The following is a 24,936-nucleotide window of genomic DNA, read 5'->3' as shown; positions in this document are numbered from 1 at the left end:
CAAAGTGTAGGTCTGTATACGAATTTCCAGTTCCCAAAGTTCCAGCACCTTAAAAAAGTCCCGATTACTTTTTTTCATATTTTTCATTCTAATAGTCCATTCTACTTTTTTTTTCCTTCCCTATTTGCATTTTACGAATTCAAAAATTAATTATCTTTATCGCTTGATCACACAATCAATAATAACGATCTACTATTCTCTTCTTCCTATAAGAACTCTTAACCTAAAAACATAACTTTTAGAAAACCTCGAAATTTTTTACACATGTTTATTTTCATTTTCTTAACTTTATCTCCGTTTTCTCAAACCCGTACACCTAAAAATAAATTTTTCGAAAATTAGAAGAATATTTCGAAATAAAAACCCAACCGCTTGTTCTAATTCATTTATATTAGTTGTACTTTCTAATAACACTGTTCACTTCTCCGAATGTACCTTTAACCTCTAACTTGGTTATCGAAGCGCGCGTCAGATAAACTACTTGTGAGTGATCCAACGGTTCCAGAAATTCCAGCTAAAGCCAGTTTTTTGTGCAATCTACACCTAAGCTTGTTTTTTATACCCTTTCTCTACCTTCAATGTTATCCAAGAGAAATCTCATCAAGATCTATTTTGAGATCTTTTCGCACAAATATTTTTTCTATCAATAAATAAATAATAAATAGAAAAACCAAAGAAACCCTGTAATTTATTGTTAGAATGTGTGGAAATGAATAATTTTACTAGATGAGAAGAGGCTAGATCACTTAGAAAGATGTGCTGGGTCCACTGGGCGCTGGTGGTTTTTTGTTATTAACTTTGACATTAAAAATTTGTTCCTTACATTAGCCTCTACTTTCATCGATCAGTAACAACAAAACCTTCAACTAGGGCCAGAATAGAGCTTAAATATGCATTATGAGGGACGAATTTGCACCAAGAATGAAGTATCCCAGCCTACAAACAATTATCAAAATCTTTAAATGATTTTAGTTATTATTATAAACAATTAGATTAGATAAGCTAGGGCGTTAAGGCCATGGTTGTACATTGCTTACACTTTGATTATTGTGTCCCTAGACGACAATATGCGACTTGAGAAACTTTCTTACATTTCAAATAACTTCTTCCATTGTTATTTTATAATGGATTTTCACTTAGGTTAACCAAGCTAGAAATTATTATAAATATATGAATAAAAAACATTAAATAAATATGACTTTATTTCCTGACATTAACACAGCAATAGTTTAATTACTTTTAGGATATATTTTGGTAGGGGAAGATGGTAATAATGGATCGATACTGGCTTTTCCACCGCTTCCTTCAGTCCCTTGACTTTTGTGGTACTCCTGAAAACATGGGACTATACAGAGATTCGTTTGGCATTCAGGACAATGATATTTGGTTTTTCTTCTTAGAGTCCTTCCATGCGTATCGACTGTATTCCAACAGAAATTGCAACCTAAAGCTGGACCTAATCGTACCACAGGACAATGGCTGGATCTGGTATTACTCTAAAAATATATCATATAATTAAACTACATGTTTATATGTAAATCATTCAGTATCAAATCAAAATATCAGTATCAGCTGATCAATTTTTAAATAGAAGGGTGTTATTTTGTACATTGATATAAAAATTTTTTTCAGATATGACACTAATGCCCACTTGCACCATAATCTCTACTCCACTGTTTAAAATAACTGGCTGTTAAAATTCAAACAGCGGTTTAACTCATAATCGCTTGCACCGTATTTTATGTGGTTCAAGTTAAAGTTATGTCACCGATCTGGGAAAATTTTCTTAGAAATTAAATGAATTGGCACAAACACCTATCTTCAAATCATACATTTTAAGGTTATACAAGCAGTTATTTGTTTTTTTTCTCTCTTCTGATCAAAAAATACATCTAATTCATATCATCGCAAAATTCAAAAACGCTATCGAGAACAAAGAAATAGACAAAATACCAATCAAGAAAAAAACTCGACATGGGAGACTTCACTTTTTAAACGACTAAAGGAAAAGCTAAAAATCCACAAATTATTAGAAATTGGATAAATGGAAACAAGCTGATTAGAATATGGAATTATGATTAGCTATTTTTTATTTTACTTTATTTTTTGCATAAACCCAGAATAGGCCTCCCGAATACAAGTTTTTGACGCTACATACATTCAACACAAACTTACAAGTACATTACAAAACCCTTCAATCACAGTCAAGTAACCAGTAACGAAGTAGTAGACTATTTAACAAATTTTATTTAGATTAAAAGGAAATGATTGAAACTACTTACGATTAATTATTTGATGTTCTTAAAAATTTGGGAAATACTCATACACTTTTCAATGGTTATTTCATGTAATAATTCCTTATGATTATTTTTATTGTTTCATTATTGTATATGGTTACATCGACAGAAAAGTACAAAATAGAATAGAATTCCAGGATAATTTCGATAGAACATTATGAGTTATCTAATTATAGTAAAGAACAAGGCAATGACAGTTCCTCGACAAAAAGTGAAAATCATGAGATATGGGAGGGTTTTTTTTAAACTTTAACGATGAGCCTTAATAGAATAAAGCCAAAATAACGTTATGAATCCAAATTTAACATAAAAAGTTGTAATGATGTTCTGTGCAATTCAATAGAATTATCCAGTTACTTCCTTGGAATGAGTCACTATTCTGTAGACCAAATCTATGTACGGATCTACCACCAGTAAGTTTTTCTGAGAATACAGCTATTTTGCATCTCTTGGAAAACAATAAAATCATTCGAAAACAAACTTGTCATCATGGTACGGATTTAAGCCCAGTCAATTTCCTATTATCTCATCGTAAAGAATATGGGAGCTTTGGATCAAATCGATGAAATCCCATTATTTACAAGTCATTTCCTTACCAACGTCAATTTGAACTATAACAAGGACCATAGGATATTACATGGAAAGCAACATATATTAAATGTCTATGGCTATTGGAAGAAGTGGAATCTATATTAGAATATCCTCATTTTGCCCCAAAATGTATATAAGTGTTGGCTTTAAACAAAACGAATGTCTTGCAGAGCAGAGACCATAATATTGTGTAATACCAATAGCGATAATGATTGTTTCTCCTGTGTTTTTCAACACAAAATTGCCCGAATTATAGGTTAGATTGAAAATAAAATCAGTTTAAGCCCCAGATTTCGAGGGTTTAATTAAATGATGCAATGGTGCAATTCAAAAAACAAAATTAAGCCAGTGTTAAAATATAAACCATTGTTAATCTTACGGTGCAAGTGGCCAAAGGAAAATGTAACTAAATTAGGTTACGTTATTTAACCCTTTGTTATAGATACAATAAAACAATGCAATTTAATATTACAAACTAATCCTATTTGGCGGCGCAATAAAAAACGAACCAGTGATTGTTGTTTGGAATTCATAATTCATGACATTCAGTTTTGCTAAATAGTTTCTTGTAGAGACACAGATTTTTTGTAGTTTCACAAACATAAAACTAATCTCACCTCTGTAGATTTACTTGGCAATATAGGGTGTGAATGCTGCTTAATTAGAACGTGCTCTGGAACATTAAGTAAATTATCAGGTGAGGGTGAAATACTAGGAATAGGTTCTGAGCATTGTCGTTCTATCCTTATAGGTGGCGGAAGAGTCAGGTACTGAGACAAGGCTACTGGCTCTATTTCCGTTTCCGGATACAAATCTGGTTCACGCTTTATTCGGGATTGCCTCATCAAAAAACGTCCTCGTTTAGGACCCATGTGTTCTTGAAGTGGAGGAGACTGCGATGACCCAGGAGAAAATGTTACTAAAAAAAGACACATTTGAATAATGTTAACAATTAAAATTTTTAAGTAAGGTATATACTAAACACACTGTTTATATTACCACTATACCAACACTCACAAGTACATTGTCTTTATTATCAAAATGTGCTTTAAACATAAAATTATGTGGATGATACCAGGTAGTACCAAGGGAAACCAAATAGATCACGTATTAATATCAAAAAGATCAAATTGATACAAAATGTAAGAGCATACAGAGGAACAGGTGTTGAGACTGATCATCACTTAGTAATAATCAAAATTAAATTAAGAATAGTGAACAAGGCGATAAAAAGCAAAAAATGGAATGTGGAGAAACTGAAAACGAGGGAGGGAAAATACGAAAAAGAAATAAAAAAGCAACTACAAAAGTGTAAAGAAAAAGATACTATTGATGAGCAATGGAAATAGATTAAGAAAAGTGTTATAAATGCAACTGAGAAAATCATTGGTACAAAAGATATTAGAAAAAATAACGATTTGTTTGATGCGGAATGTACAATAAAAATTAAAGAAAAAAAGAAGCTAGGTTGAAATGGCTAAGAACTTTAAAACGAGATGATTATAATGTATATAGAAAAATAAGAAAAGATAGCACCAAGTTAATAAAGACAAAGAGAATAAAATGGCTAAATGATAGTATGGACAACTTCAAATCACAATAAAAATAATGTAAAATTATATCAACATATAAAGAAACAAAATAGAAAAAGAAATATAACAAATATTAATGAAAGAGAATAGAGTCGGTATTTCAAAGAATTATTAACGGAAGAAGATGATATAAGTGACAATGGTACCATTTTAGGGAATGAAGAAAAGCCGACGGAAGCAGAATGTAATGACATCATAGACAAATTGAAACACAATAAAACAGGAGGACCAGACGAAATAGTGAATGAACTAATAAAATATGGAGGAGATAAACTATGGTACAAGACATTCAATGTCATGGGAGGAGTATGGGAAACAGAGGCAATGCCAAGAGAGTGGTCTACTGGATCGATTATACCAATACTGAAGGGAGGAAATCCCAACATATGAAGTAATTATAGAGGTATTAGTTAGCTTAATACCATATACAAAATACTAACGTTAATAAATGATATACTGAAAAAGGTAGTGGAACTAGAAATAGGGGAATACCAAAAAGGTTTTAGGCAACGAAAATCTACAATAGATGCCATACATACTATAAAGCAAGTGGTCGAAAAAAGCTATGAGGACAACATTAATATGCAAATGCTATTCATCGACTTCAAATAAGCATTCGACAGTCTGAAAAGGAGGACGATTATAAAGGACATAGAAAAACTACATGTACCCCAAAAGTTAATACGATTGGTGAAAATGACTATACTAAATTCTAGGGCAAGGGTAATAACAAAAAACGGAACAACTGAGGAATTTGAAAGAAATGCTGGGGTAAGACAGGGTGACGGACTCTTAGCGATATTGTTTAACATTGCAGTTGAAGGCATAATAAGAGAATATAGTAATATCAATGGAAGTATCATTAATAAATCAATACAAGTAATAGAATATGCTGATGATTTGACACTAATAGCAAGAGACCGAAAGAGTCTAGAGAACACATTAGAGAAAATTGTAAGGGAGGCAAGAAAAAAGAGGATTGAAAATAAATCAGAAAAAGATAAAATATATGGAAATTGAAAGAAGGAAGGAAATTCGCAAACAGGAAACAGCGAACATAAATAACCTCATCTTCGAAGTAGTCGACACCTTTAAGTACTGGCAAGAAAAAAGGGGATTGAAAATAAATCAGAAAAAGATAAAATATATGGAAATTGAAAGAAGGAAGGAAATTCGCAAACAGGAAACAGCGAACATAAATAACCTCATCTTCGAAGTAGTCGACACCTTTAAGTACTTAGGAACAATGCAACAAAAACGAGACAAAACAAAGAATTCATGCAGGATATAGGGCATATAATAAGTACAAAACTATTATGCAAAGCAAAAGAATAAGCAGAGCAACCAAATTGAGAGTCTACAAGACTGCGATAAGACCAGTAGTTACATACGTCATACATATAGACAAAGAACAACTAAGGATGTATGAGAGGAGAATAGTTAGGAAAATTCATGGACTAGTAAAAGTTGGAAATAATGACTATAGAAGACTAATGAACTATGAAATTAAGAATGTATTAGAAAATGAGGATATAGTTTATACAATTACAGCAAAAAGAATACAATGGTGAGGGCACATTAAAAGAATGGAAAAAAGGCAGGGCGCAAGGAAAATCACAGAATGTAGACCGAGCAAGAGAAGATTGCCTGGTAGACCAAAAAATGGATGGGAAGATAAGATTGTGCAAGATATGGAAAATCTGGGAGTACGGGACTGGAACAAACAGATGCAAGAGAACAATAGTCGAAGCTGCAAAAATATGTAATAAACTGTAATTAAATAGGGTAAAATGTGGGCAGACCACCCTCAAAAATACAGGGTCAATTTTGAGCGACTACAATTCTCGATAAAATGTATAGTCTTGTGTATATATATATATATATATATATATATATATATATATATATATATATATATATATATATACTTCAAACATTTTCTACTTTAAATCTATGTGATGAATATGTTACAGTAAAAATCGGTGATCATATAAAATTACCGATGATTATACGTAATCACCACTGATTTTGGTAAATACGATAAATTATCACATATTTATCGAATTTACCGGTTAGTTTATAAAATACCCAACTCGTAATGGGGAATGTGATAAATATCATGACCTTTTGGCAGTAATCGTGGTTTTTTTCAATTTAAATGAGATTTTTTTCTATTTAAATTTTTTTAAAAAAAGTCTTCAAATTTATAGTTATTCATTACTTTATATAATATGTAGAAATAATACAGATCTTGAACAGTTTCATAAAATATAATTGAAGTTGAAATTGATCAGAATTAAATTAACGAACCCGGTTTATTGGGCCAGTAGAATAGAGTGCGGCTTTTTTTTGAGTAGTTAGTACATAACCTAACCTATTTATTTCATTTTATCTGCACCACCCTACAGTCCAAGGGTCAATTGAAAAGTTGGGAAAGACATATAGTTAACAACTGAACAATTAAAGTTGTAAAGTACAAGTAAACAATGGTACATTTAGATGAAGTGTAAATAATGAGAAAGTTGTAGAACGGAAAAAATGTTAGAAAAAGTGCTACAAAAAATATCCAGAGTTCTGCATTTGACAGTGATATTGATTCATTCGATATAATGGAGAAAATTTGAGAACATTAGTTCTAGCAACTGAAAAGCAAAATAAAGAGTGGGATCGGGTGGCAACTCGAGGAGTATGTATTTTTAAAAGACCTAGCAATTCTGGACAGTCAATTTCATTCGTTACAAGTTTGTGAAAGAATATCAAGGGAGAAATCAAGAAATCGTTCTAACAGTGTGTTTTGAGGTATTCCTTGTGGTGGATAAATATTTTCAGACCTGAACCATATATATTCAACATACTTTCTGTCTGTGAATATTATTTATTTTTCTGATATAAGTTTGGTAGCTTGGGTCCCATATAAGAGAAGCATATTGTAGTTTTGAAAGAACGAATGCATTAAAAAGTAAAGATACGGTTTTAACTATGGTAAACTGCCTAGAGTTTCTCAGCGAGAAACTGAGGCTTCTAAAGTTTCCACCAAGGATAATATTAATATGTTCAATAAAGTTCAAGTTACTATCAAATGTAGATCTTTAAATGCTGCAGACGTTTTAAGTATATTATTAGAAATGCGATAGTTGAAATGAAGGGGATTAAGTTTTCTAGTGAAAGTTGAGGTATTACATTTTGAAATGTTTAGAAGAAGTGCATTTTTATCACACCAATCCCAAATTTTATTTATATCAGATTGAAATAAGTATCAGTTACCAATGTCCGATATGGAATAATACAGGTTCAGGTCATCGGCATTAAGGAGAACATTGGAATTTAATCCTGAGACAATGTCATTTATAATAAATATTAGAAATAACAGTGGCCCAAGTAGGTACTGAGCCCTTGGGCACTCCAGAAAAAGCGTTAATTTCTATGGAGTTGAAATCATGGTAACTATAAGTTTTCTATCCGTGAGGTATGACTTAAAAAAGTTGGTAAATGAATCACTTAAGCCAATGTTAGATAGCTTAGTCAGAAGAATGCCTTGATTCAAGCGATCAAAAACTTTGGAAAAATCTGTATAGACCTGACCACCGTTATCCAAATAAATAGCGTTAAGCACATATAATTCGAGACCGTAGATCTACCAGGATAAAAATTAGGAGTAGATGAGGTAATATATTCCGACTGAAAATAATCAACAGAAGCATTTACAAGGTCATCTGGTTGGTTAAGAGATGTCTTTTTATAGAACATGCTATTAAGTATACTAGTAGTTTTTCTATTGGTATTTGGATAGGACCAAAAGTTCTTAGGATCATTTGTTAGCTATTGCTGTACATTTCTCATGGAGTTATAAAGACTCCAACGTATATTTCTCTTAATTTTGGCTCGCAGATTACTAAATTCAATGTAATCATCATTATTATTGATACTCTTAAATTTTTGTAACAAACGATGTTTCGAATGAATGATTACGAATAATGTTAAACCATAAAGGGTATTTTTTCAAAGATCTGGTAATTATTTTGGGAACGCTAACATCTTGAATTTGATTGTAAAAACATTCGCAAGCTATGACAACGTTGTTTTGAACCAATAATTGATTCCAATTGATATCGAGAAAATCGCTGTAGAGTTGGGGGAAATTATCCCTTCGAAAGTTGTACCTCGGATTCACTTGTGATGGAGAGGATCTACATGCAACGAAATTAGAACTACTTCTGAAATCACGTGGTAGTCACGTGCCAAGCAGTTGCGCAAACTAAACGAATTTTCGTAAAGTTAGGGACTTTTATAACATTCTTATGAATATTAACCGAATTTATTAGTTTTACCATACCTAATATATCTCAGAAATATATTTTATTTTTGCATGAAATTTAAGGAAATTTTTTACCTATACATTACTGTGAAAAAAATCATGAAAATCATGCTAGTAAATATTTAAAAAAAAATGCTAAGAAATTGGAGAACATTTTTTTAAATTGTTTGGAAATCTATTTTTGTTTGTAGGTACAGTGCTATAATAATATTATTAAATGGGACTAGGTATACAGATATAACCAATTACGTGAAATTAGTAATTTTATTAATAATAATAAATACAGAAGAAAAATAAATTTTAACTTGCTAAAAGAATTGTTATAGGTATGTCGGGTGTCAAATTCATTGAAGCACGGTAACAAATGGCAATAAATTTCAATCATTGATAAAGAAATAAAATATTTTTGATAATCACTATTTTGTCTACATTTTGTCAACTTTGCAATCAACGGTGAACAAAACAATAGTTTTCTTTTTGGATTCACGTTCTTTTGCTTGAATTCTGATTTTAGGCATTAAAAATCATTTAAATTTTTAGTTTCAGTTTGCTATTAGGTACCTGATTTACGTCGATAATTAGCTTCAAAATTATGGGCTTTAGAATGTCTCATAAACTTCATATGCTATATTCTCATCTGGATTAATTCAAAGATAATATGGGTGCCTACTCCGAGGAACAAGGAGAGCGTTTTCACCAAGATGTGATAGACTTTGAACGGCGTTATCAAGGGCGGTACAATGAGAATATGATAGGAGATTACATCTGGGGTTTAATACGAGATAGCTCATAGGAACTTAGAAGAAATACAAGAAATATTCACTTTTACACATTAATTTCTTATTATTCTACAATAAAATATCATTGTTTATCATAAATATTATATATAAAAACTCTGATATCTTGCAAAAATTTTTTATGTCATAATGTAAAATTACAATCAAAATTAAAAAATCATTGATTTTTGCCAAAAATTAACACATTGAGCCCCAGCCAAAATTGATAAACTTTCTCCAAGGCACAAACAATTTTTTGTGTGATAATAAAAAGTGTAAAAAATGAGTGTGTGTATTATACAAGTTTGGAGTTAGCAGAAAAGCTGCAAGGAAACTAAAATCATTTATTGGAGACATTGCGAAAAATTAGGAAAGGACTACCCATAGAAATTGTACAAAAGAAGCTGAAGAAATGAAATTACTAGCAAAGAAAATTTGTTGATGCTTTCTACAAAGTAAAGGTTGTAAAGCCTTGAGGACGTGGCCGACTATAACAGGTAAATCTACTATAAATCTGTCTAATCAAATGACAAGTAACAACACTACTTTGAGCTGTTATTTGGTACAGAAAGATAAATGCTCATATCCTCTATAAAAGTATAACAAAAAAATATTGCATTTAGATTCTCAAATCAGGGTAGCAAAGAAGTTACTGAAAAAGAAACTACAGATGTTTCTGATCAAGAGACGCCAAAACCAAAAACATTGCCTAGCGAAGAAAAGAGGTCCTAGTCCCAAGGTGATCAAAGATTGTGTAGGGTACAGTAAAAAAATACAAATCAACTAAGTGGAAGATTTTAGGGACTCAGACGGTTCAACTACGTCGTGCGGCCCATAGGACCGCTCTGGGCTGTGGAGAAAGTGCAGTTATGAGCCTATGGACCGCATTGTGTTCAACGTGTTAAAAAAACTGCTCTACTTTTTACAAAAGCAAACTATGATAAAAACAAATTTTTTTAGTAGAGGATTAAAATTCAACTTGCAAAAGTCAGGCTCAAAAATCGTGTTGACCAGTGAATCTTTATGTGAGATCAAGTAATCAAATATAAAAAAATAAATATATCAGGTCTTTGAACTAATTTATAAATAGATACAACAGATGCCGTTCTTACAATATTACATTACAACCAACAACTCAAATATTGAAAGTCTCCCAGAAAATATGAGCAACAAATACACATCTTGGGTTTAGTAGTAGAAAAAAAGTTGAAAGAGCAAAAATTTTTGTGCTTGATACTAATACTACTTGTTTAACAACAATTAGTTGAATTAAAACGCAATCGATTATTTATTTTTGGTATAACACATGAAAGCGAATCCTTAAGCCAGAAATGAAAATCACATTTTCTAATTATGATGACAAGAGCTTAATTTATGACACAAAATTGTTGAAATGAAAAGTTTTAAAATATCCGACTCTAAATAAAGTGATTTATACAAGAAAGGCTTAATATGAGTATTTTTATCAAAACCGGTTTGTATATTATAGAATCGTTTCATAAAACATTGTTACAATTACAATTACTGTAAAAGAATAAAGTTAAAATGAATAGTAAAAAAAGCATCACAATGGTAAGCATAAATATGGATTGAAAAATACTTTCAAGAAAAATTTCATTAAAAGAAACTATGAGGTATCCATCATGATAGTTTAGTTGCTATCAAAGCGTGGGCTCCCACCTCACCAAATTAGTCTGGGAGTGCCTTAGGAAAGAACAATAAGACTTTTGGTTTGCATTCAAGACAATTCGGGAATCACTGGCTTCATACAGTTACAAATCACTGACCCGAAGCATTTGAAAAACTAGTTTCTAGCTTTTAACTACAATATTTATCAAATGTCTACCCTGAAAGAGTAATCTCGATTTTTTTAGAAATACAATCTTTGATACCCGAAAAAGTGGGTATCCAAGTAATTGATATATTTTATTGCTATCAAAACGTGAGGGTATTAGAAACTAGTTAAAGAAAATTATAAGGCTAGTAACAGTGTCATATGTCTTTTTATAAGAAATGAATGTAGTATATCTAAACATTTCAGGTGAGTGAGTATATGTTCCAAATATTGTGTTTGTTGCCACTAATTTAATTTCATTGAACAATCACAACACTAATATTGGTTGTTTCATTATAGTAGTGCAGTAGTTTTATCATTATGACACAAAAAATTTAAATTAATTTCAAATTTCCATTACTTTCAGTTTCAAAAAAGCATCTTTAGCTTTAAATCAAAGAACTGGCATGATAAATGTTCTCCAAAAAGTTATAGAAATGTGCTTGATGTTTATAACAAAAGCTGGATAAGTTAATTATGATTCAAAATTAATTGGGAATTATCCATCCAATACTTACGCAATTTTTGTAGTACATATAGAATAGTGGCTCACTGTATGATTTGCGTGAATGATACTTTGAAGTATGCCACTGTATAAAACTAATTTTAATCATATTTGGAATTATTTAAACACATTATTAAGTATTGCTGAATTTTAACTCTTATTAAACATGAATTTTTCATTTAAATTAAATTTAATTTAAACGAAAAAATACGACGGACGCTTATTGGACTATTAATCCAGATTGCAGCATAGATTTTAGGAAAGGGGTTAAATTGCATGAAAGTTTGAATGTCTTTGAATGATGAGGCCAATATTCTTGCATTCTACTGTCCTGGAATCTTTTAGTCACGTAAGAAAATGCACCTACAAGAAAAAATTTCAAGAGAAGGAATAATTTGAAAGAGAATTACTCTGGCGAACTTCAATAGTTTCAGATCAAAGAAATATCTGGTTCTCAGTAAAAATATGCTACCCCTTCTAAATGACTTTCTTATAGGATACTGCTTCTTTCCCAATGAGACTAGGTCAAGTGGAAACTGACCAGTGTGGGTTCTGTGGGGAAGGAAATAAACTTTAAATAACTTAGTTTCTTCTTCTGCCATCAGAAACCAACGGAGAAAATGCTTGGAACGACAAAGGAGTACAGCTATGGAACTGAAGAAGGAGTTGTAGGTAGTTTAACGAAGAAGACGGCTGTAAAATAATATAATCGAAAAGGTCAAAACCCTTGGTCCATTTATATTTTTATATATTTATTTCATCTACATTTCAGCAGTATCAGCTGTTCAGAAGTTTAAAGTTTATGCTAATTCAATAATACTTGATTGTAAGTAGTTCAGTAAATTTTATAATAGCTGCATTAATTTGTATGGAATATTTCACTTCCTTTAACAAGAATCTTCAAACATATAAATAATTTTTTTATTTTTCTCTAAATATAGAACCAAGTTTTAATAAAATTTGAAATAATGGGTGGCGATTTGACTTTAAATGAATTTATTACTTCCTACATGACACCTGTAAAAAGCTGATTTTGTTATCTAAAAAGATTTTGGGATGTGGACTGCTGCTGGACTTCACAAGGTTGAAAATATATACAAATTCTATAAAATACACGTTATAAACTCTACATATGCTCAAGATTGATATTTTGAAAATTAATAGTCTCTGCGGCATTTTCACTGCCATCAAAGTATTTGGAACGGTTCGGAACATCTTTATTGTCAAAAACAGCACCACTTATAATAGCTATAGGATGATTAACTGTACATATGTCTCTATCACTATGAACTACCGTTTCCTCCTTACAACTATCTGTTACTTGATTACGATGCTTAATACTAAGTCTAAAATTTGGGTATCCCCGTTTTTTGTACTCCAACCACAAAGTTCTATTATTCACTCCATACATCCTAGCCGCTTTGCAAAATCCTATCCCGCCAAATCTGACAGCTTCTAATGCCCTGAGAAAGTTCTCATCTCCTTGGGGATTGAAACTTCTTTTTCTTTTAAGATTTTGATACTGTACAGTCACATCGGTATTAGGACGGTTTAAGATATTGTTATTTGGATGGGAGGTAGGAGTGAATTGTGTACCAACATTATTCGATAATGCTGCAGAGTTTGATGAAAAATGCGTGAAGCCAGTTTGATCCAAAACATTCCACTGAATGCCTGCAAGGATAAGGATATGTTAGCATCATAATTGATTGCGTACAAGAGTAGTTTTGAACTGTGTAAAGCAAATAAGCTTAAAATTTACTTTGTTAATTATCCAGACAATAATTCTACAACTATTTTTATGGTCAATGAAGCTTCAATACAATATTTTCGTAACATGTTTATGCAATGTTCATGTTAATTTTGAAGTAATATATCTCAAATCACTGCACTAAACAAAATCAAGACATGTCAATTTTTGAATTGAAAGAGGTACTAAATATCAAATAATGATATGTTAACGAAACTTGTATGAACTACACCTAATCCGTTTCATTGTAATACATGGGGTTTCTTGTTGTGGTGGTAGAATTATTGTAGATGAAAATCTTTGGGTTAAAAACTTTAATAATTGTTTTTCTCTATAATTCTATTCTCTCTACACTTCCTGTTCAAGATAGAACCTATTAAATAGCAGTAGAAGAATTTACCATACGTGTAAGTGAAATTTTTACTAAGGGAAGGACGTTGATGCAACATTCATGACAATTAGTATATCCATCCATTCAAAACTGACCTGTTTCATGATTCTTCGTTAATTGCAATGATTTTTCAAGATATTGAGTGTAGATAATAACTAAATAATATTAATTTACCTTGTAGGTCCCACAATATTTTATGGTTTTGAAAAATGTTAATTTACTAGAAAAACTGCAATCAAAAATATTTATGAATATCTACAATTTTTATCTGATTTTAATTATTATATTAGATTATTACTTTTGAAATCGGCTTCTAAATTATACATTTTATAACTAGAAATATTATTTTTCATTCAATTTAAGAAATATAATAAACCAAAGAGAATATATCTCTTCAAAGATCTGCTTTGGAAAAATATTATTTTGCTGGTAATTCAACATGTTGTAGAAAGTAGAATGTTTTGGAACTATTAGTAGCAGATGAACGAAAAAGAAATAATAAGGATGAAAACATGAATTGAAAATTTGATGAGCTTAATTGGGTTACACAGGATGTTCACAAAATAATATAAGCAAGGTTCCACTTTTTAAATGCTTTATGACTACAATTCATTTATTTTATTAATATTTACAAATAATAGATAAAACACAGTATTACATATTTTACTGTTATTAGGAAACACGTTCATTTTATAAAAATGACATAAAAGATTAGCAATTGAAAAAATTTGAACCTTCACCTTTATTTAGTCTAAAAGCCAATTGACACTAGACTACATAATAAAAATCCTCAATTTACATTTTTTGAAATATACTTTTTCAGGTATAAAAGTTTAAAAAACCAATTATAAAACTATTTTTTCAATTTAATGAAGGCTTATGTTGAACTTACCACTAGATATAGTAAAATGTAACAGTCAAAATAAGTAAATGATCACCAAAATTAAAACCACATTTTAATGTGAAAGTACAAACAAACTTTTCACATCTTACCATCCTATTAAACCAAATTACTCGAAAGAAATCATTGTTAATTAAAAAAATAGTTAAGGAATACCAAAATATCAACCACAATTTAATTTAAAATGACATGCAAATATTTAATATGTCGTTATCATATTAAAGTGAATTACTCTAAGTTAATATAATTAGTTGCCCAAACATTGTAAACAAACTCCTAAAGTTAGACTTGTTATCAATATAAGATTTTTTACTAATGCCGAGCTTTTTATGTCTCTAAATTAATTAACTACTACCAAAAAAAAAATGATTTTCTTGAGCATTTATTCAACCAAAGGTTGAAAAATAAAACTCTTTCAATTTAATTAATCCTCCAGTCCTTTTAAAACTGATAATAAACATTTTAAAAATCTTAAGAGGAATCAGTATTCTGTAATAATTTACTGTACAATTAATGATTTCTTAGATTTTCTGGTCATCCACTTTTGCGTTTTATGCCAATTGGAATAACTCTTGCCTCTGAAGGTGATTGAACATGCCAAGATTGCCAATTCAATGAGATGCTTGCAAATATATATAATTTTTGAGAAACTTTGCAATTGCATGTGACGTGTAACCAATTTGCTTTTTTTATTTTATTATCTCCCACTCGCTAAAATGTTGCTCTTTGTATTCGTCAAAGGTCTCCCACGAGCTTTTATAATTTTTACAATCCAAATCCGACCGAGTTGGAATTCTATATGAGCATATTACCTCAGTGTTAATCTTTAATGGCACCGGCACGTCTTTATAGACACTGTTCACTATTAGATGCTTTAGGTCATAGGTCATAGATAATTTGAATGACATTTTCGGGCTCTGGGATTAGAAAATTCCTTATCCTCTTCATCTTCCATTGATTTCTTTAGAGTCACTTAACATCTCTCCAGTTTAAGTCAGTTCAGACAATTGGAGACCATCTGAATATGGTACTGTTTAATAACAGTCAAAGGGTCCGAATATTTTATAGAGTTGTTGGGTCTTCTTGAAAATTTTTCCATATTAGAGAGACAACAATAGTAATCACTACAGCAATACCTTGATTTGCGTCATATTACAGGTTGACTAAGAGCCAGTCTATTATATACATTACCGGTCAAAACTTTTTTCCATCTCATAATCCAATCATTAAATTTCAAAATAATGTTTCTTTCATATTTTCAACAGAAGGTCGATACTTTATCAGGCGCATGTTTATATTTGTCGGTGAATGCGATAAGTTATAACTACTTACACGTATCTGCTGATTTGTTCATTATTCTTTAACTGTGAATTTGCAGTCGAGCAAACTGTCTTTCAGTATTAAATATGTATTCATTAGACCAGTCCTTGACTATTTCAGAAGCAATTACTAAGAACCACGCCAGAGGATGACGCTCACGAAGCATGCCACCATCTTCTATAGTTTATTGAAAGCTTCTAAAGCATTGTTTGTATGTAGTATGAGCTATTCGTTTTCAATGTAGGTAATAAAATCATTTTTGTTTCTCCATTTTTCCAATAGGGTAGGGAACAGTAGGGCGATCGCCCAGGGCGCCAGGCTTAAAGGGGCGCTGCTGGCGAGATATTCGAACGAGACTTGCTTGCTCGAAAATTCCCAAAGCTCTGCGAACAATTTGTTATCTTTCGTATTTTTTGTGGTTATTATATTTTATCTCTTTAATGAAAATTTCATGATTGTAAAGTACAACAAACTAACTAAGGAAATTATTTGTTGTCTCTCATCTACTGACTTTTACCCTATAATATACATTATAGTTTATACAAAACAATTGAGTTCATGGGCTATCATAAAGTCATAAAGTATTTAAAAAGTCTCAGTGCAAGTACAAGTTACATCAAGGAAATGAGATCCTTCTGACTGTATTATTCAATTTAAACAAATAACTGTAATACACTTTTTACTTACCAGTAGTTGATTGACTAGTTGTACAAGTACGGGGTATTTCTACCGGGGAACATTCTACTTGTGAAGTATTCACATTTACATCTTGAGGTGGAGTTATGTGCTGAAAAAATTCATCATAATTAAATATTTTGTTGTAGATTTAAGGAAAACTACGATATAATCATTTGAAATCAGTCTTAAGCTATGGATTGTTAAGGAAAGTTGAAATAATTGTGAATACAGATTTTATGTTCACTGCAACCAGAGAATGAGGTCTTAAAATATAGCTGTAAAAGTGGAAATATAAAAAATACCTAATATAGCACAGTGTTGTATAGTTCTTTTTTGTTCGGTGTGAGTTTCTGAAAGACAAAACTTTCTCACACATGAGTTAATAGTGATTAGCCAGTCACAACTATTCCCCTTCAAAACATTCAAGTAATGTAAAAAAATTGCAACCTTGACAAATATGCATTGAATCTCCCAAAAAACAATGACATTTGACATGACATTTCATATACCTCACTAAGGCATCTAATGGAAAATTTATATGTGGTAGCTATGAAGCAGCTTACTTCACAAAAAATATAAACACATTTACAACACAAGTAAAACAAACTTGGTGGTAATTGAAATTATAACCATTAAGTAAGATCAGGCAAAATAGTGAATTGATTAACTCACTGTAATAATTTGATGAGTTGTTTGTTCAGTGTCCCTTTGATGGGATGTTGATGGTTGCATACTTGGAATAGGAATACCATTATATTTTTGTGAATTGTCTTCTACATTTGTAGGGTTATCGGATTTTAAAACACTTTCGAAAACATTATTTGCTGTACTTAATAAAATTTCATTCTGGGTACCTTCTGCATTTTCTGTTGTTATTGTTGAACTACATATAACATTCTTTTTTAATCTTCTCCTAAAATATTAGAAACTCTCTTTTTTTTTCTTTATAATTGAAGGAGGTTTAAATATATTACAATACAAATATTTTTCTTTTTTTATTATAGTGGGAAAGTATTTTCTTACCTTTTACTTGAAGGTGAAGATGGGCTTACAGGTCTATTTTCATCCAAACTCCAATTATCTGTACTTTGTGCACCAATTTCTGTTTTTTCTGGCTGACTATGACACTTAACTGCTGGATTCTCCATAGGTATTTCTGTTAATCCTACACAAAATTCCAAAAATTAATATGTAAACAATGTTTAGCAAATGATAAAGTGAAAAAATATTTGAGGATGTTCCTTATCAATATAATAGTCTAGTCTGATAATGAAATAATGACCTGTGTGAAGTTGTCCATGGATTTCTGCCAAGAATATTTTTTACATTTTTTTATTTATTTGCGAAAAAATGTCAATAGAGAAGACATATAAAAACATTTTTATAAACTATGTAAGTTTACTACCAAAAATTGAAGATTAAGTGGGTAAAAAAATTCTAAACATGTGTCTTTGTACATATTTCAGGATTAAAGAGAAAATATCTAACTATTACAAACCTCACCTAATTAGAAGGATACTTAATAAGTAATCTATTAACAAAAAACTGTGATGCAAGTGTTTTTAATTGTGTCAAAAAAACTTTAAAAAGTTTATGCGAATAGAAATCCTAGATAACATGAAATAATGACTTATCAAATGAAGATGCCAACAATTAGTAGAGGAGCCCAAGTAGTGATTTTGGGATTTACTCAAGCTCACTTTTTATTTCTTTAAAACTTTTTTGAAGAAATTTCTGAACAATTTTTTTTAAATTTAAATTTTTATTTCTACTTTCTAGCCTTCTATGGAGCCACTCTTATTCTGCAAAGCAGCAATTCAATATACCTTTGTAATCCTTTGGAGCACCTAAGCTATCAATATCTGACATGTTTTTAATACAATTAAAGAATTATGAAAAGTGTCTTATATCCACCAAAGTAAAATATTAATATCTTTTAAGTAGAAGAGGTTAATTAGATAAACATTGCCTAAGCAAGGCAAAGCAAATTCCAAGTATTTTGTGTATCACATTAGAGTCAAAATATATCAATATGTTACTGTTGAATATTTATGCAAACATTCAAACAAAAATATGATTAATTCACTGCACTTTTCTGAACTTACCTTTAATTTTTAACATTTCTGCTGTCTTCAATATACATGGTAATTGTTCCTGTGATACACTTACTTCTCCATGGTACATAAAATCCACCATTACTTTTAAATCAGTAAACTTGACATCTTTTAGAATCACAATTGGATGTTTACATGGGTTTGTAGCAAATAATGACTAGAAAATATAAAAAGATTGAGACTGAATACCTTTACAAGTTTTTAAATGTAACATATGTTTAGCATTTGCCAAGACATCACAATACTTGAATCTCACCATAAATTTTATTGTAATAACAAATATATATGGAATTATTCAAGAAGTAGGTGTGTAATGAACTTTATTTCATAATTTGTAAAATTTTCAAAGTTATAAGAATGTCTTGTTAAAGTTATGCATACAAATACATATCTTATTAATATACTTACTTGAAAATAAGAGCTACATGCAGATAAAACGACTTTATGAGCTTGTAGTTGTTTGCCTTCTGCTGCTAAAGTAACATCTACAAGGGACTGGCTGTTTAAAAGACTAGAGAATACAGATATGAAGTTTGGTTGATGATTGTTCCATCTTAAACAATACTGTTGAACTGTCATCCTTTCTTATTTTGGGTACCTATAATATTAAATTAATTGAAACCAAAAATATATCAAGAGGATGTTGAACAATCCAAAATATGTGTATGTAATGAAAACCATTGATATTATTTTTGACAAGAAAATTAAATTCAGAATTGTATCTTTTCACTTTGGGGATAACATGCTGGTGGATTTTTTCCTATTAAAATATGAATTAAAAAGGCAATATATACCTTATAAATGAATAAAAATGAATTTCCTCTTACTAACAAATTGCTTACCCAGGTTATCTTTTCTGCAAAATCAATATTTATTTACAATAACAAGCAGCAGTTACTGTTCTAATAAGTATTTTTACTTAAAAATTGATATTCAAATTATGAATAATACTTATCTGGTTGGATTAATAATTTACATTAGCCAAAAGCAAAATCTGTGATGTATAATATTAGTCTATAGGTAGATGATCAAAATCAATAAAGAGTCCTTGAAAAAAATTAAATTACGTAGTATTGCATTGATAGTAAAGTATAATCGCCATATAAATGTCCGAGACAATGTCATTAAATTTCAACTAAGTAAAAAAATACCTTATTTACTATTAACTTATTATTTACAGACAAAATAGTTTTAACCTCAAAGATTTTGACAGTACACACTGACATTTACCTGATAGACAAGGGAGACAAGTGAATGGAATCGTGGGCGGGATTTTTAATTTGTATGGGGTAGAGAGATAAGTTATTTAAATTATAAGTAAGGGTGATTTTTAACAAACTGAACCAATCTGTTTCAAAAAAAGTTATAGAAAAATCATAGTTAATCAATCCGGTAAGCGAAGAGAAAATATCAAATATACTATAAGGTTTTGTATTACATTGAAATTTATAGATTCAAAATCCATCTAATAAAAGATAAAAACACAAATATTATTATCATTCTTTTAAAATTTGCAATAAATTGAATAATGATTAATTCTAATAAATATATTATAATGACACATTTTTTCAGATTGCCAATTTTTCCCCTTAAATTATATTGAATTGGAATGGGTTTGGACTTCATCCAAGTACTAAATCACCCTTGAGAATTAACAGACTAACGATTTACTTAATTAATAGTAAGATCTTGTTTATTTAATAGTCGGCTATTAAATTAAAGAAGCCGCTCATACATTTCGAACTGCTTTTACAACCATCAAAAGCAAGTAGCGTGTGGGATCTAGAGAATACGTCACTATTGTTTAATTTTTTAATTACCTACACATTTAAAAAATTTTGGGTAGTATTAGGCTAGAATACATATAAAAAGTATGGGAATTTTCCAGGTATCTTACAAAAAAATACCATAATTGGACAGTAAAGATTTTCCTCTGAATGGAAATAGTGAAAATATTTGAAAAAATCAATTTGCTTTTGGTAATTTTGAGGTTGTACATTTTTTGTATGCTCATGCTAATGTTGAAAAGTTCCTAGGCTGGTGCTTCTAGTATAAAATAGATGGGGCTACTAATATCTAATACTACTACTAATCTTTAAGTATAAATATGACACCTGACTTAGTGCCAGTTTTGATAAGAACCGTTTTTTGTATCAGGTGTTCTTTTATTTTCTTCTTCACTCCGGTTCAATTGTTTGTTTTTTTCCCTTTTCAACTCGAAACAGTATAAATCACACTACCATTCCCCACAATCCCAGCCCTGCATAGGGCTAAGCCCAGTATGAAAAATTTTCTGAACACACCCAAAGAAAACCAACGAACCTCTCTATCTCAACTATTAGTTTGAAATAGCATTTTCAGTTAAGCAACTTTTGTTAGTTTGAAAAAACAAATAAAGAGGGATTTCTTGTGTCTTGTCAACCGTTGGTTTGCTGAGTTTAAACGAAGCGAAATGAGCTACGATGACGACGCCCAAAAAAGTTTGTTGCCGAACAAAACATCAAAAGCCTCCACAAAATAATTTCGGAGACAGTAAATATATCAAATGAACTGAAATGAATATAAATTTGGGTCTGCGAAAGCTCTGTGTGGGTATAAAACAACCAACGAATTGATCATTATGAGCAGTGGTTAGAGTTGCTCAATCGTAGTAAACAATAAACACCGACTATTACGTAACGTTTTCGGAGCGTTTGAAGGACAAAACCGCCGAAAATGGCCTCAACTGAAGAAGAAGAAGAAAGTGCTGTTTCATCAGGACAACGCAGCGTGTCAAAAATCAATGAAAAATTGTTTCTACGCCGTATTTTCCCAACCTGGTCATTAGAGACTATTACTGTTCTCAGGTTCTAGCTGGACATAAATTTTTCACAGATGAAGAGGTTATCGCCGAAACTGCGGCCTATTTTGATGTGATAAATTTAAATTCTCGAATGATGTTTATTTTTTCTATGCTAGTCTACGAACTTTTCAGCCCATCTGTTACAACTTAAACGTTAAGTTCCCATTTAGAATAACGGACATATAACTTGGTACAGTTGTGTATATCAAAACTTCTCTGATATATCAGTTTTTTTGCTATTTTTAATTCTTCAATACTCTTCACTCTACCTTTTATAGTCCTTCAAGTAAGAATAGATAAACAAATTCGATACAACTGAAGCACATTTCATTTTGTTATTTTATATTTAAAAAGCTCAAATATAGTTTTCGACATGCTCTGTACTATATGCAATATTTTTGTTTCACTCTGTAAATCGAGGTGGTCTTTCTATAGAAAATCATCCTTGAAATAGTCCGAACGAACCTCAATTCCAACGATAATGTCAATGAAACAAGGTTATTAAGAGACTTGGATCTGTCATTAAAGCATTTCGTTCGTCCTTTTTATAAATAAACCGCTTTGGAAGCGTGTGTGGGATCTTATACTTTCCTATATCACATAATAGATTGGAAACTTTTTATGTTGCTTTGTTGTGATAAAAACAACGAACTTATATGGGTTGAGCGATGAGGTCTTATTATGATTGTATCCGTGCTTTAATAAAAGTAAAATGTAGTTAATAGCTATTGACTTAAATATTTTGAGAATTGAATTATTCATAGTGTTTTAAGAATTGGAAAACGATTTGATGTCGAGTAAATCATATAGCCACATATCTCATTTACTCGTTGAATTGTCACATCGTCAAATTTGTGAGCATGTAATGGTAAACAATAATACAATTATCTTTAACTTTTTACTTCTTACACCTTTTTATATGTTTTTCGTTATAATTTGTCTTTTATATGGAAATCAGTTTGAAACAGTATGTAAAAGTTAGACGTTTTGATATCTTTCGGTCTATATAAAAAACAGATATTAAAATCAAATGTAATGTTGTTAAACTATATCACATATTAGACTCTTTCGAGACTTTGTACAAAGTTTAAATTCATCAAAGCTACAAACTGATTGAGATTGAAGGGATGTAATCTTGCAGAAGGAAGTAAGGTGATGATTAATTCATTGTAAATAGTGATTAGAATTTTTTAATGTTTGTAGAGGATTTGTAAGAATTATGCTAAAAGGAATGAAACATTGAAACTTTTTCTACGCTTTCAAATAAGTTATACGCACTAAATCTAAACCATAGCTTTCTGAAAGCTATTCAATTGTATTGAATTGTGATTGCAATTCACTTTTAAGTACCTTATGTCATAGTTTTTTATTAAAAAAATTCTAAAACATCGAAAATTTTCGGAAGAAACACCTTATGTATTTGATTCATGAAAACGACAATATTCATTTCTGCTCTCTTGAGATTGTCCGAGATACATTCGTTCATGAATATCTAGACCTGATCAATGACGCCTGTTCACTGTTATTTTACGTGAGCTTCAACGATATCACGAGCGACAATATCCAACAATACATTTTCGATAGATTTTTTCAATAAATTTTCATAATTCTTTATTTAATAGAAACAATTAGTAATTGCAATGATATATTCATTTTCTGTGTATTACCTATTGTCCCTTGTCACGTCATACTTCTTCACTTCTTACTTTTCCTCATTTATCTATCAAGAAAACTATGAATGCAGCTTTTTGAAAGAAAAATTATAATCTCAGCATATTCAATTCAATGAAGAAGAATTATCAAACATTTCTCATTACTTAACTTTATTTAATCTACTCTATTTTCCGGTTTAGAAGGAATTTGCTAATTTCAAACTAATCTTTTAATCTACCCATAATCTACGACGAAATTTCACATACTTTCTCACTCTTCATGACAATACACGATTCAATAAAAAATAGATGATCCTATAGGATCATATATAACTACTTTCTAAGTTACGTAATTGAGTAAAGTTAAAATTAACTGCCATGGACATTAGCATTAATTTTACAAAGTAATACCATAAAGTGTAAATGTTTGATGTATACAATTCGTATGCAGTGTCATAAAATTCGAAACGCTCATACTTTATGGTATTCGGTACTTGCTTCAATCACTCTTCAACTATTTTTCCATACACTACAACCAGTTTCAAATAATTTTAACTCCATGACATTCTACGTTGTTATTCATGACAATTAATCTTAACTCAATATCTGATTTATCAGATCATTATTAGAAAGTAATAGTACCCATATGTCCAGAATATACTTTTTAGTTTTTTCATAATCAGCATCTGTTATATAAATGAATCTTTTTATTAATTAATAAATTAAAATTCTAAATTAAAAATCTTTTTACTTAGCGTTAGCTAGCAAATCAATACTTTTTTGGTTTTTTTTCGAAAGTCAACAACAAACAAGGCCACTCGTTATTATGTGCTTATTATTTCATTAAATTTAACGAATAATTACATTAAATATCTAATTCGATTACAAATCATCACATAATTTCATCCCTTTAAATCAGTGCAACAGCTAAAACTCTGATGGGTTTATTGGTGAGAATTTCTTATAATCTATTAATTTGAAATGGCCATGGTGTAGAATTTGTTTCCTTTGCAGAATTTGGGTTAGGATGCTCTGAAATGGGGTAGTTTTGCATGTGACTAATTCCACAGGTGAAATATATATGGGTTTTTTATTTCTAGCTGAAATCATTTCTTAATCCCCAAATTAATTTCAGATTGAAATTTTTGGAAAGTAACAAGATAAAAAAACAAAAATTGGTTTATAAAAGGTAGCTACATAGTTCCAATATAACATATCAAAAATTAACTCATTTTCCTCTCAATTACTCCCAACTTGAGAGCAAGGTTTTGACATAGATATTTTGAATATGGAAAAGCGATATTAAGGAAAATAGAGAGTTAGTATGCTGGCCAATTTTGAAAGGATTAGTCGGTAGTAGAAAGTATTGGACAAAGTG

General features: G+C 30.3%; 1 protein-coding gene across 5 annotated transcripts; it reads right to left on the bottom strand.

Moving 5' to 3' along the window:
* Positions 1–1,184: 1,184 nt before the first annotated feature.
* Positions 1,185–20,303, bottom strand: LOC130444102 (protein tramtrack, alpha isoform-like). Of its 5 annotated transcripts, none has more exons than XM_056779101.1 (8): positions 20,216–20,292; positions 19,473–19,662; positions 19,056–19,221; positions 17,974–18,115; positions 17,623–17,863; positions 16,960–17,059; positions 3,506–3,807; positions 1,185–1,496 (listed from the first exon to the last, which is right to left on the bottom strand). In XM_056779101.1, the coding sequence occupies exons 2-8, from the start codon at positions 19,641–19,643 to the stop codon at positions 1,230–1,232; spliced, it is 1,389 nt and encodes a 462-aa protein (XP_056635079.1). In that variant the 5' UTR covers positions 19,644–19,662; positions 20,216–20,292; the 3' UTR covers positions 1,185–1,229. The 5 variants fall into 5 exon arrangements, with proteins under 5 accessions (XP_056635079.1, XP_056635082.1, XP_056635080.1 ...); XM_056779104.1 differs by having other exon boundaries at positions 19,907–20,280; XM_056779102.1 differs by lacking the exon at positions 20,216–20,292 and adding an exon at positions 20,022–20,206 and having other exon boundaries at positions 19,473–19,664.
* Positions 20,304–24,936: the final 4,633 nt, after the last annotated feature.

The sequence above is a fragment of the Diorhabda sublineata genome, chromosome 5 (genome assembly GCF_026230105.1).
Source record: "Diorhabda sublineata isolate icDioSubl1.1 chromosome 5, icDioSubl1.1, whole genome shotgun sequence".
In the NCBI taxonomy this organism is placed as follows: domain Eukaryota; kingdom Metazoa; phylum Arthropoda; class Insecta; order Coleoptera; family Chrysomelidae; genus Diorhabda; species Diorhabda sublineata.
This window is presented reverse-complemented; position numbering and strand designations above follow the sequence as displayed.